Below are 17,198 nucleotides of genomic sequence, written 5' to 3'. Positions count from 1 at the left end.
ACGAAACTGAATATGCGGTCCGTTCATCTGTCACATGCCCCTAGCATGCTGAACATGGAACTTTCCCCCTCCGGTCATCTGTTTGACACAGGTCCGGAACCGGGAAAACATTCCCGGTTGACTTTCCCCTTCGCCGGTATCATATAGCACCGCGTTAGAACACGTCTAGCTCTGCATGTTGTCCTGTTATGCACTTGCTTGCAATGTATTTACTGTTTCTCCCCCCCCCCTCTTCTCTTCGGTAGACCCCGTGAGATGCTAATGCCCCTGTGATCGACTACGTCACCGACGACCCCTCCTTCTCGTCTGAGCAACCAGGCAAGCCCCCCCTTTGATCACCCCGATATCGCCCATTCCATTCTCTCATGCTTGCATTAGATTTTGCTACTGTTATTTTTTGCTCCTATTCTGATGCATAGCCTGCTTTTGTATCTGCTGTTGTACCTTACCTGCTTTTTAAAAACTGCTTAGTATAGGTTGGTTAGTGATCCATCAGTGACCCCCAACTTGTCCTTGTTGCCCTTGCTTCATCATTGAAGACCCGATCAACGGGATCGAAGACCAGGCCCCAGCACCGCACATCACTTTCCCTTTAGTTGCTCGACACTACTAGGTTACTATCGAGTACCGAGGGTGAGTCCTCTTCAGCACTTCTGATATTAACCCTGTAGTGTAGTCATTCGATCGTGGTCATCGAGGGTGATTTCCTCCTTCACCACTTCCGATACGACTCTGTCGTGCAACCCCTCAAGTGTGAACCTCGGGGGTGATTCCTCTTACGTTCACCTTGATGATTACATCTAGTGGAATTCCTCGGGTTTTCCCCTTGATGTTTGGACACACGGATACTTGGACTTTACCACTATTACTTGGAAAGACGGGTCGGCCCTAAGGGGTACCCGCGCGAGCTTAATTGCGAGTGATGTGGAGACGGGTTGACCTGGAGGGTGCCCGCGAGATAATTACGAGGCGTGGCCGGGCATTCCTAGCCCTTGCCGCAAGTCCTCGAGACGGGGCAACGGGGTCACATCTTTCGTGAGTCTCTACTTGTTGCCGCGTGTTCCTAATCCACTACGATTTGGATATTTGATCCGAGGGGCCTCTGGCCTGATAGCACTAACCATCACGTGGGCATAGTATGGGCGTTCTGCGTCGTATGCATCAGCCGAAGCTTAATAGACATCAGCGACTGAGCGGCGCACGCCGGGTTGGACTGGTAAGCTCCTACCTTTTTAAGGAGGTAGCTAGGTCTGCTCACCGGCCGCCCTCGCAACGTGTAGGAGTTCCCGGGGAGATGGCCCATGACCCCCGGGGGCATAGGTTTAGTCCGGCGTGCTGACCTCTCTATTAAGCCTAGGTCGGGTTGCGGCGTATTGTTTGGCCGAGGCCGGGCATGACCCAGGAAAGTGTGTCCGGCCGGAATTAATCGAGCATGGTGGGTAAGTTGGTGCACCCCTGCAGGGAAGAAAACATCTATCGATAGCCTGTCCTACGGTCGGACACTTGGAGTTGTATCCCGATTGATACAACTAGAACTGGATACTTGTGATGAGAATTGGATTGTGATGAGAGATGGATAGTACGGCCGTGGGATTGCTTTCTCGCAGGAGTCGAGAAAGGATCTCTGGCCGAGGTTGATAACACTACTACTACTTTACTTTATGCTACTCTACTCCCTCATGTTGCTACAAGATGGTGGTTTCCAGAAGATGCTAGTCTTCGATAGGACTAGGCCTTCTCTCTATTCCGGCATTTCCGCAGCCCAATTCCACATATACAGCTTTCCTTTGATAATGTTGCATATGTAGTGTAGATCCTTGCTTGCGAGTACTTTGGATGAGTACTCACGGTTGCTTTGCTCCCCCTTTTCCCCCCTATCTTCTTCTTTCTAGTTGATGCAACCAGATGTCGGAGCCCAGGAGCCCGATGCCACCATCAATGCCTACTACTACGTGGAGACCGCCGATGACTAGGAGTAGTTAGGAGGCTCCCAGGCTGGAGGCCTTGCCTTTTCGATCGATGTTGATTTTGTGCTAGCCTTCTTAAGGCAAACTTGTCTAACTCATGTCTATACTCAGATATTGTTGCTTCCGCTGACTTTTGTGTTTTCGAGCTTATGTATTCGAGCCCTCGAGGCACCTGGCTTGTAATATAAAGCTTGTTTTATTTTAATTTGTGTCTAGAGTTGTGTTGTGATATCTTCCCGTGAGTCCTTGATCTTGATCGTACACATTTGCGTGTATGATTAGTGTACGATTGAATCGAGGGTGTCACACGGAGGCACCCCAAGTAAATATTCAAGGAGACTCAAGCGTCTAAGCTTGGGGATGCCCCGGAAGGCATCCCCTCTTTCTTCAACAAGTATCGGTATGTTTTCGGATTCGTTTTGTTCATGCAATATGTGCAAGTCTTGGACCGTCTTTTGCATTTAGTTTTTACCTTTTCTTTTATGCACCATGTTGGTATGAGATAGTCCTTGGTTGATTTATAGAATGCTCATTGCACTTCACTTATATCTTTTGAGTATGGCTTTATAGAATGCTTCATGTGCTTCACTTATATCATTTGAAGTTTGGATTGCCTGTTTCTCTTCACATAGAAAACCACCATTTGTAGAATGCTCTTTTGCTTCACTTATATTTGTTAGAGCGGGGGCATATCTTTTTTAGAAAGAATTAAAACTCTCTTGCTTCACTTATATCTATTTAGAGGGATGACAGGAATTGGTCATTCACATGGTTAGTCATAAAATCCTACATAAACTTGTAGATTCCTGAATATGATATGTTTGATTCTTTGCAATAGTTTTGCGATATAAAGATGGTGATATTAGAGTCATGCTAGTGGGTAGTTGTGGATTGTAGAAATACTTGTGTTGAGGTTTGTGATTCCCGAAGCATGCATGTATGGTGAACCGTTATGTGATGAAGTCGGAGCATGATTTATTTTTTGATTGCCATCCTTTGTGTTGAGGTCGGGATCACGCGATGGTTAACTCCTACCAACCCTTCCCCTAGGGGCATGCGTCTAATACTTGGTTTCGATAGCTTCTTAATTTTTGCAATAAGTATGTGAGTTCTTTATGACTAATGTTGAGTCCATGGATTATACGCACTCTCACCCTTCCACCATTGCTAGCCTCTCTAGTACCGCGCAACTCTCGCCGGTGCATTACACCCACCATATACCTTCCTCAAAACAGCCACCATACCTACCTATTATGGCATTTCCATAGCCATTCCGAGATATATTGCCATGCAACTTCCATCATCATCGTATACATGACTTGAGCACTCATTGTCATATTGCTTTGCATGATCGTAAGATAGCTAGCACGATGTTTTCATGGCTTGTCCATTTTTTGATGTCATTGCTATGCTAGATCATTGCACATCCCGGTACACTGCCGGAGGCATTCATATAGAGTCATATCTTTGTTCTAGTATCAAGTTGTAATATTGAGTTGTAAGTAAATAAAAGTGTGATGATCATCATTATTAGAGCATTGTCCTAGTGAGGAAAGGATGATGGAGACAATGATTCCCCCACAAGTCGGGATGAGACTCTGGACTTTACAAAAAATAAAAGAGGCCAAAGAAGACCACCAAAAAAACAAGGAGAAAAAATAAAATAATAATAATAATAATAATAAATGAGAGAAAAAGAGAGAAGGGGCAATGCTACTATCCTTTTACCACACTTGTGCTTCAAAGTAGCACCATGTTCTTCATAGAGAGAGTCTCCTATGCTTTCACTTTCATATACAGTGTAGTACTTGTTGTCTTACCAGATCCGCCGGCCGGCAGCTTCTCCCACGCCCCATTCCGGCCTGCAAAGAAACCAAGATAATTTCGTGTCACATTTGTCTGCACAGCACCAACACAAACTGATGTATGCACTACTGTACACGAGTGAAAAATACTGCTCTATAACACTGGATAACAACAGACATCATCTGGCCAGTATCTAACCGAGATCCAGGCGGTTCTGAATCTAGCCACTCTGCGTCTCTGCAGAGATTGCTTTTTATGAGACACAGCTAGCTGCTAGTGCTTGATATAAACAACTGAATATGGCTAGGTGTTAACTGAAATATGGCGCGCTCTGAACCTAAACTAACTCTGCCTCTTTGCGAACATGTGGACCTTCATCCAGAAAAGGAAATCCCCTTTTTATCTATTTCCGGGAACAGTTCCATCAGTTTATGAGTTTTTTGTCACTTGTTAGAGTGAGAGAGTCAGTTGATGAGTTAACTTAACAAACATCCACACAAATAAATCCAGATCCTGTGGCTAACGTTTCTATACTCAGTGAGACGGGATGCGTTGTTACCCCTAATTAGCTCAAAATCTTACTCAACAAAAGAAAGATGTAGATTGTTAAGTAGGCAGATAATAATGTTTGCGACGGGGAGGCAGTCATGCAGGTAGATTTTCCCTCCACCTAAGGTTTAGCTAAGTGCAAGAAACATGAAGAGAGATCCATTTTCAGAGAATCATTACCCAGTCATGGTCACCACGGGCCCTTTCCACTCCATACTCCATGCCTACATACACCCCAGCAACAGCACCTGCAGATTAGTCACACAAAAAAGCATCTGAATCTGTCAGCGAGAATTAGAAGAACGGATGAAAGAGTAGGGTGGGGGTGCGTACGACGCCGATCTTGAGGAAGCCATCGACGGTGCGGAGGAGCAGGTTCCCGAGGTCGATGGCCCCCATCTCCTAAGGCAACACTGCTGGAGCAAAGGTGAACGAGGACGACCGCGATGGGGCGGTGCCATGGTCCCCTCCCGGTCCAACGTGGCCTAGCCTCAGATGATGGCCGCCTGCTCCATCCCCCTCCAGATCACGCAGGAGAAGAGGGAGGAGGACGTCAACAGGGGACGCCGGCCAGCCCCTCCTGCGCCAACTCCGGGGACGCCGACAGCAACGAGTGCGTCTGTTAGGAACCGCAGGAGAGGGAGGGGAGCGCCGGGGCAATCGCGGCGATGGCAGGGGCGGAGGGACGGAACCCTAGCGCATCGGCCGACCTGCTCGACTCAATCTGGGGCATAGGGTAGGGAGAGATGGTGAGGGAAGGGAGGGACGAGGTCGGCGGCGGTGGTGAGGAGGGCTGCGAGGTCGGCGGTGGGTGGGAGTGGCGGGGAGAGGACTGGATCGGGGAAAGGAGGCCATGGAGAGGACTTGATCGAGGAAGGAGGTGGCGGCGGCTGCGAGGAGAGGAGGGGTGCGATGGGGGGAGTCGATGGGTTCTGACCTAGGGTTTGGGCTGCGGGTGGGGGTTATCTCTTTTTTATTTTATTTTCTTTTTTTCTGTAGATAGATGGATGGATGGATGTGGGATGGAGAGATGGATGGATGGATGGATGGATGGGCGCCATGTCATCGATCCGTGGGAAGAGTCCTGATTGGTTTGAAAAAACAGTGATTTAAAAAAGTGTCTAAGTACTAAAAATAGAGGGATTTTGTGAAGTATCTATCAAAAATATTTTGCAAAATGGCACCACACAAATTTTCACTAGAGTTAGACCACATTTTATGAATAAGGACCAATTTCTATGCATTTCTGATCTTTCTAGCTATTTTTAATCATTTTCTGAGTGCCCAAATTGACTTTTTTGTGAAGGACCTACCAAATATTTGTTGCAAAATTGTACCAGATCAATTTTCTAAAATATTAGGACATATTTAATGCACAATTGACCAAATGATTGGGTGTCAAAAATTTTGATCCACCTCTCATGAAAAAGAAAAATTTCCGCTCATCCAGCTGGAAGCGGGTCAAATTTGAATTGTAACTGCCTTGTAGTTTGCTCTTTATTTTTTCCAAAAATCATTTCTAGGTACATAAGTATCTATTTAATTAGAGAAACACCAAAAAAATTCCAAAATTCAACCACTAGCTAGGAACGGTCATTCCCACCGTTTTGACTGCATATTGAAACGGGCATAAAAAAATAAAAAAAATAAAAAATTGGGAAACCTTCGCATTGTGTCATTATATGTGGCCAAGTTCCCAGGAAAAATAATAAACTTGTAATACGGCAATTCTTTTAAAAAATTGTTCTTAGAAACGAGCTATCACGTGTGGAGATCAATGGCTTTCAAGCCAAATGATCAATCTTATGGCACATTCATGGCATAGTTTGTTCAAATGATCTCATATTGTGCACAAGGGTGCATATTGGAATGGCAAACAATATTGCCTAAGAAAGTTTTCATTTTCTTTGGACGAAAAAACCATTTTTCATTTTTTGAGTGCCCAAAAGGAGGTTTTTTTGTGAAGGACCTACCAAATAATTGTTGCAAAATTGGACCAAATCATTTTTCTAAAATACTAGGTCATATTTAATGCACAATTGACCAAATGGTTGGGTGTAAAAAGTTTTGATCCACCTCTCGTGAAATGACAAATTTCCGCCGATTCAGCTGGAAGCGGGTTAAATTTGAACTCTAGCTGCCTTGTAGTTTGCTCTTTATTTTTTCCAAAAAGCATTTCTAGGTACATAAGTATCTATTTAATCATAGAAACACCAAAAAAATTCCAAGATTCAACCACTAACTAGGAACGGTCATTCCCGCCGTTTTGACGCATTTTGAAACGGGCATAAAAAATTCAAAAAAATCAAAAAATTTGGAAACCTTCGCATTGTGTCATTATATGTGGCCAAGTTCCCAGGAAAAATAATAAACTTGTAATACGACAATTCTTTTAAAAAAACTGTTCTCAGAAACGAGCTATCACGTGTGGAGATCAATGGCTTTCAAGCCAAATGATCAATCTTATGGGCACATTCATGGCATAGTTTGTTCAAATGATCTCATATTGTGCACAAGGGTGCATATTGGAATGGCAAACAATGCTGCCTAAGAAAGTTTTCATTTTCTTTGGACGAAAAAACCATTTTCCATTTTTCGAGTGCCCAAAAGGAGGTTTTTTGTGAAGGACCTCCCAAATAATTGTTGCAAAATTGGACCAAATCAATTTTCTAAAATACTAGGACATATTTAATGCACAACTGACAAAATGGTTGGGTGTAAAAAGTTTTGATCCACCTCTCGTGAAAAAGACAAATTTCCGCCGATTCAGTTGGAAGCGGGTCAAATTTGAACTGCAGCTGCCTCATAGTTTGCTATTTATTTTTTCCAAAAATCATTTCTAGTTACATAAGTACCTATTTAATCATAAATACATGGTTTGGTGGCGATACGTCGAGGTTTGGGCGGTGGCCGAGGCCCCCAACTCTAGAGCGCGTAAACTCGCATGCCCGCCGCGTGGTCACCGCGTGACCGTGGAATTGCCATGTGTTTTGGGCAGCCTAGGCATGTCTAGTGGGTTGGGCACTCCCCAGGTAGGTGCTAGGAAGAAAATTACAACATAAGATTCTCACGAGGAGACCGATCGATGCTCAAATATGAATTAGTAGCCAAGTGTTTGATTAGCGGTACGGGAAATGTACATGGCTAATGGGCGTGAGTTTTGGCTGAGGATGATCAGTTACTAAGAAGACTGTCTTCACAAATTTTCAGCTCAAAAGGAGGAGCCTAGGTGGTACTTGCTTCGCAAAGTACCACACTGGACATAAATACGAATGTTGAAGTTGTGCTCAAAATAATGAATGGATTGAGGTGGCATTTGGTGGATGATGGTTATTTGGGCATAGAAAAGCACTGTAGAAAATGGATACTATTTGGACATGCCAAAGTGGTACTTCCTTCACAAAGTATTGTTCTGAACAGAATAGGAAAATGAATATTGTTGAATTATTTTTGAACTAGGCAAGGAAGGTTTTTTACATATTTGACGAAGATATGACTCAAAGAATTTATGAGATTTTTTGGGAATTTGGGATTGACAGAAATATAGGTTGCTTCACAACCTGGGGCAAAAATTGCCACATGGACATGACACATAGGCAAAACTGATGAGGTGGCGCCTAGTCATAGCAACCCACCACAATTTACAAGGTTATGACCATCTATATTGGTCGTGATCAGCTAGAAATAAGGCAGCGGGCCAGTGATATCTGCTTTATGACCATTTCGTGTAAGGAAATTACGACATTTCTGACCAAAATGGTCGTTATAGTTTAGGGTTTGGAGCCCCCCGAACAGCTTTTGACCAATTGGTCTCAAATGGTCATAGATCTATGACCAATTCTTTCAGGGTCACTGACAGAAGGTCACTAGTTGATATATTTCTTGTAGTGATGCCAAACAACTTGGCCATTCGGAAGACCCCAGCAATCATGGGAGGCTAGCACATGCGCTGCCTTGTTTACAGTCTATGTGACAGAAATTTGTGGTCTATAAAGCCTAGGCTTAGCTGGAATTTTGCTTCACGAAATAGCACACTAAGGGGACCACGTACGATCTACAGAAGTAGAGGACATTGCTTGCTGCAAGACCAAGCAGTCAGTTTCAAAGATGGCATGTCCCATCCAGCTTCTAACCATGCTTCAGCTTTTGCTTGCATCGCAGAACCCTGGTAGCGGTGGCTAAGGGCTAGGCGACGCAGCGGCACAAGCTAGGATTGAAGCCGCGGGGAAGGTGGTTGAAGCTCGTCCTATGTCAAGACTCAGCAGGCGAGACGGAGGGCGCGAGAATATGGACATTGCAGGCCCGATAGGGCATGCGGTTTTGCAGGAACTAAAGGGCCGTTCGGAAACTCTCCGCTCCTAACTTCGCTGCGGAGAGGAGCGGCATCTAGTGGAATTTGAGGGAGCAGCTAAATGGGCGCTCCGCCCGTTCCGCTCCCTGGCGAAGGAGCCGAGTATTCCCGAACACAGCCTAAGAGTTAAGATTAAGGTTAACGTTTCTGTACGGCATGCAGGCCGAGTGATTCGGCCGGTCGAGTGCGAGCCGTGCGATCTAGTACAATCGTGTGTCTCCTGGTCGTTTCCACGTGAGTCGCTCTGGTCCACACGTTATGCTGTCATCTCCTACCTCTGACTTCCTTCCTCGCAGGGGCGTCACTACCTGCACACGCCGCCGCCGCACCCGGCTCTCTCGGGAGAGCTGGGCACAGACCCTTCCCCTTCCCTCCCCGCCAGTTAGGCCGACCGCTCTCTGCCCCTCTTCGACGCGAGTGGGCCACACAGCCATAGCCTGCTGTGAAGCCTCTCCGAGGGAGATGACGACCATGGTTCGAACACAGCCATTGTAGTTAGATGGTCGTAGCAAATAGCTCATTGGTTCCAGCAAAGACGGTCATCGGCCGCAGCAAATCACCCTCATTGGATCAAAACACGTCACCAATTGCTCGGTTCCAGCACCGGTGACATGCGGTTGCAGCTTTTCTTCTCCCCGGCTCCTACACCTCCTAGTACGGTTGTAGCTTTTTCTTCTTCCTGTACCGCGATGCAACTTTTCTACTGTATGTTTCCAGCATCGGTGACATACGGTTGTAGCTTTCTACTGCCTGGTTCCAGCATCGGTGACATACAGATGCAGCTTTTCCACTGCCTGGTTCCAACACCGGTGACTTGCGGTTGTAGCTTTTTCTCCCACCGGTTCCAGCACCGCGACATACGGTTGTAGCTCTCTACTGCGTGGTTTCCAGCATCGGCGACCTGCGGATGCAGCTTTTTTTTGTGTGATCTTGTCGTTGAGCTGCAACTGTCATCGCGGGTAGCTGCGACCGGCGACTATTTTTGCTGCAACCGGTGATGGGGGCTGCATCGTTTTTCTTCTCGATGTCGAGATGCGACGTGGTCGTGCTCGTGTACTGGAACCATGGCGGCCTGAGGGTACGACGACAGTCACTTTTTGTGTGCTGGAACCACGACAGCTAGGTGCGACGGGGGAGGATGCACCGCGCGATGGAATAGCAACGGCCAGGGGCGATGCAGTGAGCAGAGGCGAGGGCTACATCGAGTGCGGAGAGCTGTTGGTTCAACGACGGCGGGTGGCGTGCCTCTGTGCTCCAACCACGGGGTCGGTCGGGAGCAGCTGGCGGCGCCCGCGCGTAACACGTCAAGAACGAGCTGCTGCTGGGAGGGGTCGCATGCTCGAAGCCGCTGACGGAGAAGGACGCCATGAGATGACACGGGGAGGACCTGCTGCACGCCGGAGATGATGCCGGGATCAAGGGGAAGAGAGATCTGGCGGAGGATTGAGGAATTTTTCTTCATTCAGGGAGTAGAGAGGCAGGGAGGAAGACGACGTAAGGGAGGGAAATAAGAGAGATCTGACGGTTGTAGATTAAACAAATTAAGGGCCCGCGTTGGACCGGCCGAAAGGTTTCCGCCGGCAGACCGGCGCCTATCACCCGCCTAAGATTAACCGGGGGATTTGGGGAACAAGGGGCGTGGGATTCGGGGCGAACCAAGGGGAGGTGGAATGAACAATGCATAGATCTTGCGAGGACGAGGTCGGACAATCATGCAAGAGGGAGGGGAGGTCCAGTTATCATGACGAAGACAGACTCCCCTTTAACAGTAGTGATACGGCCATTACGTTGGGCAAGTCGTGCACACTAGTTGACAGGAGTTTAGTTTTCCAGGAAGAGGGAGAAAGAAAGAGAGGGTGATCAATCAAAATATCTAGGATGAAAGAAAGGAACGACCAACCGGCATAGAACAACCCCATGAACAATAGCTACGCACACCCGAGGAATGTACCCAGACAAATCCCCCACAAACAGCACGTGGCAGCATAGATTAGGTCATTTGACACCAAAAAATCCAAAATAGAGAATCAAGGATACAAGATAGGATGGTCATGACCGCCCCACACGCTGCCACAACAGCAAAAAATTACATACCAGTTCTCCTTTAAGCAAACAACTAAAAAGCCTTGCCTTGGCGTCTATTACATTTTCGTTTTACTACTTGCACCTGCATTCGGGTTCTTGTATTCAGAATACCACTGTTGAAGCAATACTTTTGAAAACTATCTTCGCCGCCGAGGACGAGGAGACGATCCTCTTGTCCCTAAGCTGCTTGGCTATGGCCTCTTGCTCATCTTTGCTCCTTGGAAACATACCTCCTACAGGAGTAGGTAGTGCACCCATTGCCTTACACTTCTTGCATGGCTCTTCATTTTCCATCAAAAGAACAGTCTCCAGCTTTGGAGCTCGACCCATCACCTCACGCACAAATAACATATGATGCCCCACCAAGGGACTAAAGCTGCCAAAGTGGAGCTCTCTCAGCTGCCACTTGCTACAGCTTGTGAATCCAGGCGTCTTCCATGAGGGCTGCACTCTTTGAAGGCCAACACGTGCCCAAAATGGCACGGAACATGGATGTTCAAACGCCTGTATCCAATAACCAAGGCCTAATTATCAGTATTACATAAAAGTATAGTCGGAGATATGCTTATATCCAACTTCTATCACGAAATGATATCGACAACCAGGAAGGAAATGCTTATATCTGTTCAACTAACAATCAAGAAAGGAATGAGCCGTCTTTTCTCAGCATCAAGCAGAGTAGGAGATCCTATTTCTAAATTCTACCGCGTAGCCAGCCTATCCATAATTCTTTTTAACCGCACAATTCCTTGACTTTTATCACAGATGAACGTCAGATGATGCCTCCCGCACCGGCCCTAGAAAGACTCGTGCAAACCCTGAAAACTCGTTTTTACGGGGCCAACTAAGCCCGTTCTCTCACTCCCCCTCCACATTGTCTCCTCTCGCTCCGATTCCCCCAACCCTAACACCTTCGCATCCTCTCCCGGTGCGCTGCCATTCCATGACAAGTGCAAACCCTAGCCTAGGCACCACGTCGCCTCCCTGTGACCAATCCAAGCATGCACTAAAAATTAGTATGCTTCAGCTCTACTCTTGAATTGCTTTGACCGACTATCAATTAGTATGCACCTCTGACATGTATTGGCAAATGGAGCTGTGATTGTGGGCCGTTCCCAAAAAAAAACATCTGTGAATGATCATTACTTTCATATGGCGCAACTGTTAAATTCTTCTCTTCTTTGGGTATGTATTTTCTGAAGAAAAAATGTGGGATTTCCATTAAAAAGCCGTAGGGAGTCTGCACCATTGGTTGATGAGCAAAGTTATGGGCACACACATTCTCATTGTGATTTTCTTTTGAGTTAACTGAACAATGTGCCACTTCCACTACAAAATTTTCTTCAGTCCCTGTTTAATGCAACTTATGAGTGTATGGTACATCCTGTAGTATATTGATGTAAGAGTTTCAGATAGTGCTTTTTGCTAGCGATTTACCATTTTTAGGTTTGCAAATAAGTTATGAATGTTACCGTGCATACACACACAGGTGTGTGCGAATTTCATCTTAGTTGTAGTTGTACTTACTACATCCGTTCCAACGTACCACATGTTTTAGCTATGGACACCATCTTTGGGATGCAAATTTGGCCGATATTATTTCTATGGGTATTTTAGTAAAAAATAAGGCAATGTCACACGCATCATTTATGCTACAAATTGCTCATGCCTTCCCTGCAAAATTATCTTGCAAAAAGACCATGCCCATTTTAATAGGTTCTAGGAATATCTTAACAAACCAGAGTGTGGACAACTTGGCTGACTCATATATCTTTGCTTAGATCGATCTGCGGATGCTATCATATCGCATGCTGGTGGTTTCCCTTGCCTGGATCAAGTAATAGTTTAGGCCACAGAAGTTTCAGCTAAGATGAATCATTGCCTAGTTGTAGGTCAGGTGATTCATTCCCAGGTTGATGGAGTTATCAAGTGCCATGCCTACCTCATTGGTCCGTTGAGGGTTCTTTTTTACAATATATTCTCATTGCAGTATGGCTGTTAAATCAAATTTAACTCCTTCTGCCACATATATGTGAGCTTCAAGGGTAGCTCTATTGATTGTATGGGTTGGTACTATATTTGAACGAGATGGAAATATACTATTGTAATGGGTGTCTCAATTTTAAAGCACCCATGTGAGACAATTTTTCATGCTTATATAATCTCCCTTACTAAGATGTTAAAAGAAAGGTCAAAACGCCCTTTTTTTTCAATTCATAATGGTTCAACATCCTCACAGTTCTTGTGAGATGGCTCATGCGCGAAATCTTAAGTTTATGCCAGGGTGAGTTCTACCATGAGTTCCTTGTACAGTTAACAACGTTATTACTTACTGTGTATATAGTATTAGTTGTCACAGGCCTCCTATTTCCTGTGTGTTAAGTCAACGTATCTACGAATATAAGTGACCTTACTTTGCGTTTGCTTGATGGGGCACACCAAGGCAGGCATTTGGCACTAGTATCAACAGACAGGAAGGAAATGCTTATATCTGTTCAACTAACAATCGAGCAAGGAATGAGTAAAATTAGTACCTCAACCTCAAATACCTCCACGGTTGGAGCAGCTTCAAGGAGATTTATTGTCCATAACAGGTCAAACTCAACATATATGCCATAAATAGACAGCTTCCTTAGCTTGCTGAATGCAGCACGGAGTTGCCTGCTTTCAGGCTGGATCCAAAGCTGGTGAACAGACAAATAAAGAAGAAGAAAATGTAACGATCGACATTGTGCACGTAAGAAAAAAAAATGACATTCGCACCAGGTTCTTCATTTGCTAATCAACGAAATGTTTCCTAGCAATGATAAATAAAAAAGCAAATATCTTGATCAAAACATGAAACAGCAAAAAAACAGCGCAAACTTACGGTCCTAATTAACCACAATCCATCTGTGGTAACTTTACAATTCGTACTGATGAAATTAGAAGCACATCAGACAATATATACTGAAATAGTATGAAATTACCTTTTCTCCTTGGAAGTTTAAGGTCAGGGTATGGATGTCTGTGGCACCATCTAGAAGCTGGCTTAAACTAAACCCCGGGTGGTCAATGTCTGCACCACATAGGAGGAATAACTCCTTGAGACACGGCACAGAACCAAAATGCAAGGGGGTCTCATTGTGCAGCCAGACCTCCCAACGGAGCAGCTCTAGTTTGGGAAGGCAGCGCACCTCGAGCCTCTTCAAGTAGGAATAGCGGAGCTCAAGAACCCTGAGCCCCGAACTCGGTGCGTCTATCTGCCACACCGAGCCGTCGCCGGTGTCGCAGTGGTCCAGGCTGAGGTGCTGCAGCTGCTTGCAGCAGTCGAACAGCGTGCGGTGCAGCATGTCCCCCTCGGCGAAGCGCAGGTTGTAGAGGTGGAGCCTCGTGAGGCAAGGGAGCACATTAGGATACGTGCTGAAGAACCCGTCCACGACCCGTGCTTTCTGCAGCATATCTGCATGTTTGCACCTGAAATCCTTGTCGTCGGCAATGGTGAGGTCCAGCTCTCTTACCGTGCCGTTGTCGATGACGTCACGGACCAGCGGGCCAATATCATGCGAGTAGTTGCCAACGAGGTATATCTCAAGGGACATTTTTGTGACGGTTCCGCTGTGTTTGGTGCGCAAGAAACTCCTAGCAGCTCTGGTCAGGGACGCCATTGCTTGATTTATGTGTTGCGCTGGTATTTTAGAATAAAAAAATATCCGTAGAGCAGCAGCAACAGGGTAATCTGGGCATGGCACGGGCAGGAAATCCCTGACATGGAGGTTAAGCTCGGGGAGCAGCCATGGCAGGCTCCTCCAGCGCGTCGACAGGGCGCTGGTCCTTGCGGCCGTCGCAAGGTCCACACTCCCCAAGATGGAGAGCAGGATGTCGTCAGTCAGGGCGCCCAGCCTATCTTCCTCTTGTGGCTTCTGCGACACGAGATAATCCATGATTAGTTAATTTGAATTGAACCCCAAAAAGAAGAGAAGCTAGAAAGAGCTTACGCAGCAGCGGTGGCGCACATTATTCTGCTCCATGGACGATAATAATAAGGTCGGAACAGAGTACGCCATGAGGCAAAGCTGTCGTCTTTATTGAAAAAAGGAAGGGCAGGGGAGGTCCGAATAGAACACGAAGAGGAATCCGGAGGGGGTCTGGTTACTCCGAGATGGAACCGGGCAAGCAGTAGCCGTCGTGCCACCGCCATGATTCATGTACTATGTACAGTCTCCATGGTAATACAGGGGCGGCAGATCTAGATGTATGTCCGACCTAGTGGGATTGATTGATTTAAGTCCAACAACAAAGATTATTGAAGCAGCTGTGCATGAGAAGAAACAATCTAGGTACTCGTACCTCAGAGGACGGAAGTATGGAAGGAGACCCAACGGCCAAACACTGGACGGGGCAGCTGGATGTCCCGGCGGCTGAGGAAAAAGGGGAACGGCGATGGCGGCAGTGATGATGGAGGCCGGACTGGGGCGTCGGCGGCGGCCCACGCCCCCGAGAGGTCGGATTGAGGCTAAGGTATGGCACGGCCACGGCGGCGGCTGTAATTAGATCCGCGGCGTCGCGTCGGGGGGAATACCAGAGCCAGAGCAGGGGAAGAGGAAGGGGGAAGAGAAAAATGAGGCAAGGGACGGAAGAAATAAAAGGCCTCGGTCGATCGATTGCAGCCCCCGATCGGTCGTGTTGCCTGCCCCACAATTCCTCGTACATGCACCGTTAGATCTCTTCGGATTAAAACGAGAAACAATCTCTTTTGGATTTGTTTGAATTGCTTACCACATATATAACGAGAAACAATCTCTGCTAGTAGAACGCCCGTGCGTTGCTACGGACTACGATACATATAACTGAATCAAACAAATGATTAGAGTTGTCCCCAAGGTCGAAGCTCATTTCTACGTCTATACGTCTGGGCGTGTTTTCGGGCATCAAACGGGCGCTCAACAGGCTACCCAAAATTCAACCATCTAACGGTTCAATCTCCCTAAATCCAGCCCATATGTGGAGGAGAAATGTTGTTGTCCAGACTATTCACCATGTTATCTCAAACACGTGGGCCTAACACAAAAACCCCACCCGATGACACACCCTTCCCTTTTCCTGCCACAACCTCCCCTTCCCACCTGATTTTTGTCATAGTCGAACATTTCTAGGTGGAGCCCCGTTTTATAAAACCAGATGACGCCCACCTCACCTTCTCCATGGCACCCTATGTTCTTCACCCTTTAAAACCGGATGACGGCCACCTCACCTTCGATATGGTGCCCTATGTTCTTTACCCTTTAATACCAGATGGCGCCAACCTCACCTTGGCCATGGCGCCCTATGTTCTTCGCCCCGCCAACCACCCCGCTCTCCGCCCTAATCCCCTCCCCCGTGTTTGTGCTGATCCACCACTGTGATAAGGGGGAGGAGGCATACGCCGACTATGATGCCCCCCGAGCCAAGAAGGCAGATCTAATGTCTCTTGAACCACAGATCTCCCGAGCCAAGAAGGCAGAGCCAATATGCAATGGAGACATAAATATTACCAGTGAAATCAATTTGCTTGTAGCAAATCTTATGTAGAAGAGGTGAGAAAAGACCATGCCGAGTTTACAACCGCAAAATAAACATTTAAAATAACCAATGGAGGAACAATACACATGATTTATCGTTGCATGTATGTGTTGAAACAAGCTAGTTCACTCTTGTTAGATTCTTGCTGGAAAAGTCACTCGCTGGAACTTCGAACACCAGCTTTTTATGCTCTTGCAACAATAATCTTCTTATGAACAATGCTGGATTAGAAGGCTACGTGATGCTGCCACTACCTTATGCATCCTCCTTTCGATGGTCTTCCTCTACTCTTCCCTGATGGATCCATGTCTTCTAGTTGCTTCTGGCGAAGCAGCGAGTTCATGAGCAAGTGAATGAACAAGCAATAGGTGATGGATCCATGTCTTCTGAATATTTTGATACCAAATAAATCTAAGTGCATGCCCTTAGTTTTGTATTTTAGTCCAAACATCAATTAGACTAATGGAAGGCTGATGTTACGACAAAAACATAAATTAAACAACAAAAAATTGACAACATACTACACAATTAAAAGAATCGATGAGCCAAACATGAAGCTAGAAACTTACATTATTTTTAAGAGAAGCAAATACTCTTGTAAAACGATAAAAAAACAAAATGCAATTCATTGGTCTTTGATATGGACAATAGAGTATTGTTACTTGATTCCAATTTGATATTTCTTACCATGGGCAAGCCATGCAATTGAGAAATTGATCTCTTTCTTCTGACCGTTGCTCCATTCGGTTGATCCTTTGTTTGCAACACGTCAAAAATTATGTCGGTAAGAACTAACATTAAAAAATAGTACAAAGATTAGATGAGTCGACCAAACTAATCAAAAAAGGAAGTCCAAGCAAAAGATTAAAGGAGTAGACTGACCTAACATACCAAACTGG

At 46.1% G+C, this 17,198-nt stretch overlaps 1 protein-coding gene across 3 annotated transcripts; it reads right to left on the bottom strand.

Moving 5' to 3' along the window:
- Positions 1 to 10,651: 10,651 nt before the first annotated feature.
- LOC125540323 lies at positions 10,652 to 15,390 on the bottom strand. Of its 3 annotated transcripts, none has more exons than XM_048703931.1 (5): positions 15,088 to 15,390; positions 14,739 to 15,003; positions 13,728 to 14,660; positions 13,293 to 13,442; positions 10,652 to 11,262 (listed from the first exon to the last, which is right to left on the bottom strand). In XM_048703931.1, exons 2-5 carry the CDS (start codon positions 14,802 to 14,804, stop codon positions 10,861 to 10,863), a joined length of 1,551 nt encoding a protein of 516 aa, XP_048559888.1. In that variant the 5' UTR covers positions 14,805 to 15,003; positions 15,088 to 15,390; the 3' UTR covers positions 10,652 to 10,860. The 3 variants fall into 3 exon arrangements, with proteins under 3 accessions (XP_048559888.1, XP_048559887.1, XP_048559889.1); XM_048703930.1 differs by having other exon boundaries at positions 14,736 to 15,003; positions 15,088 to 15,389; XM_048703932.1 differs by having other exon boundaries at positions 14,754 to 15,003; positions 15,088 to 15,389.
- Positions 15,391 to 17,198: the final 1,808 nt, after the last annotated feature.

This window comes from Triticum urartu, chromosome 2 (genome assembly GCF_003073215.2).
Source record: "Triticum urartu cultivar G1812 chromosome 2, Tu2.1, whole genome shotgun sequence".
Classification (NCBI taxonomy): domain Eukaryota; kingdom Viridiplantae; phylum Streptophyta; class Magnoliopsida; order Poales; family Poaceae; genus Triticum; species Triticum urartu.
The sequence above is the reverse complement of the archived record's forward strand: the minus strand, read 5'-3'. Positions and strand labels throughout refer to the sequence as shown.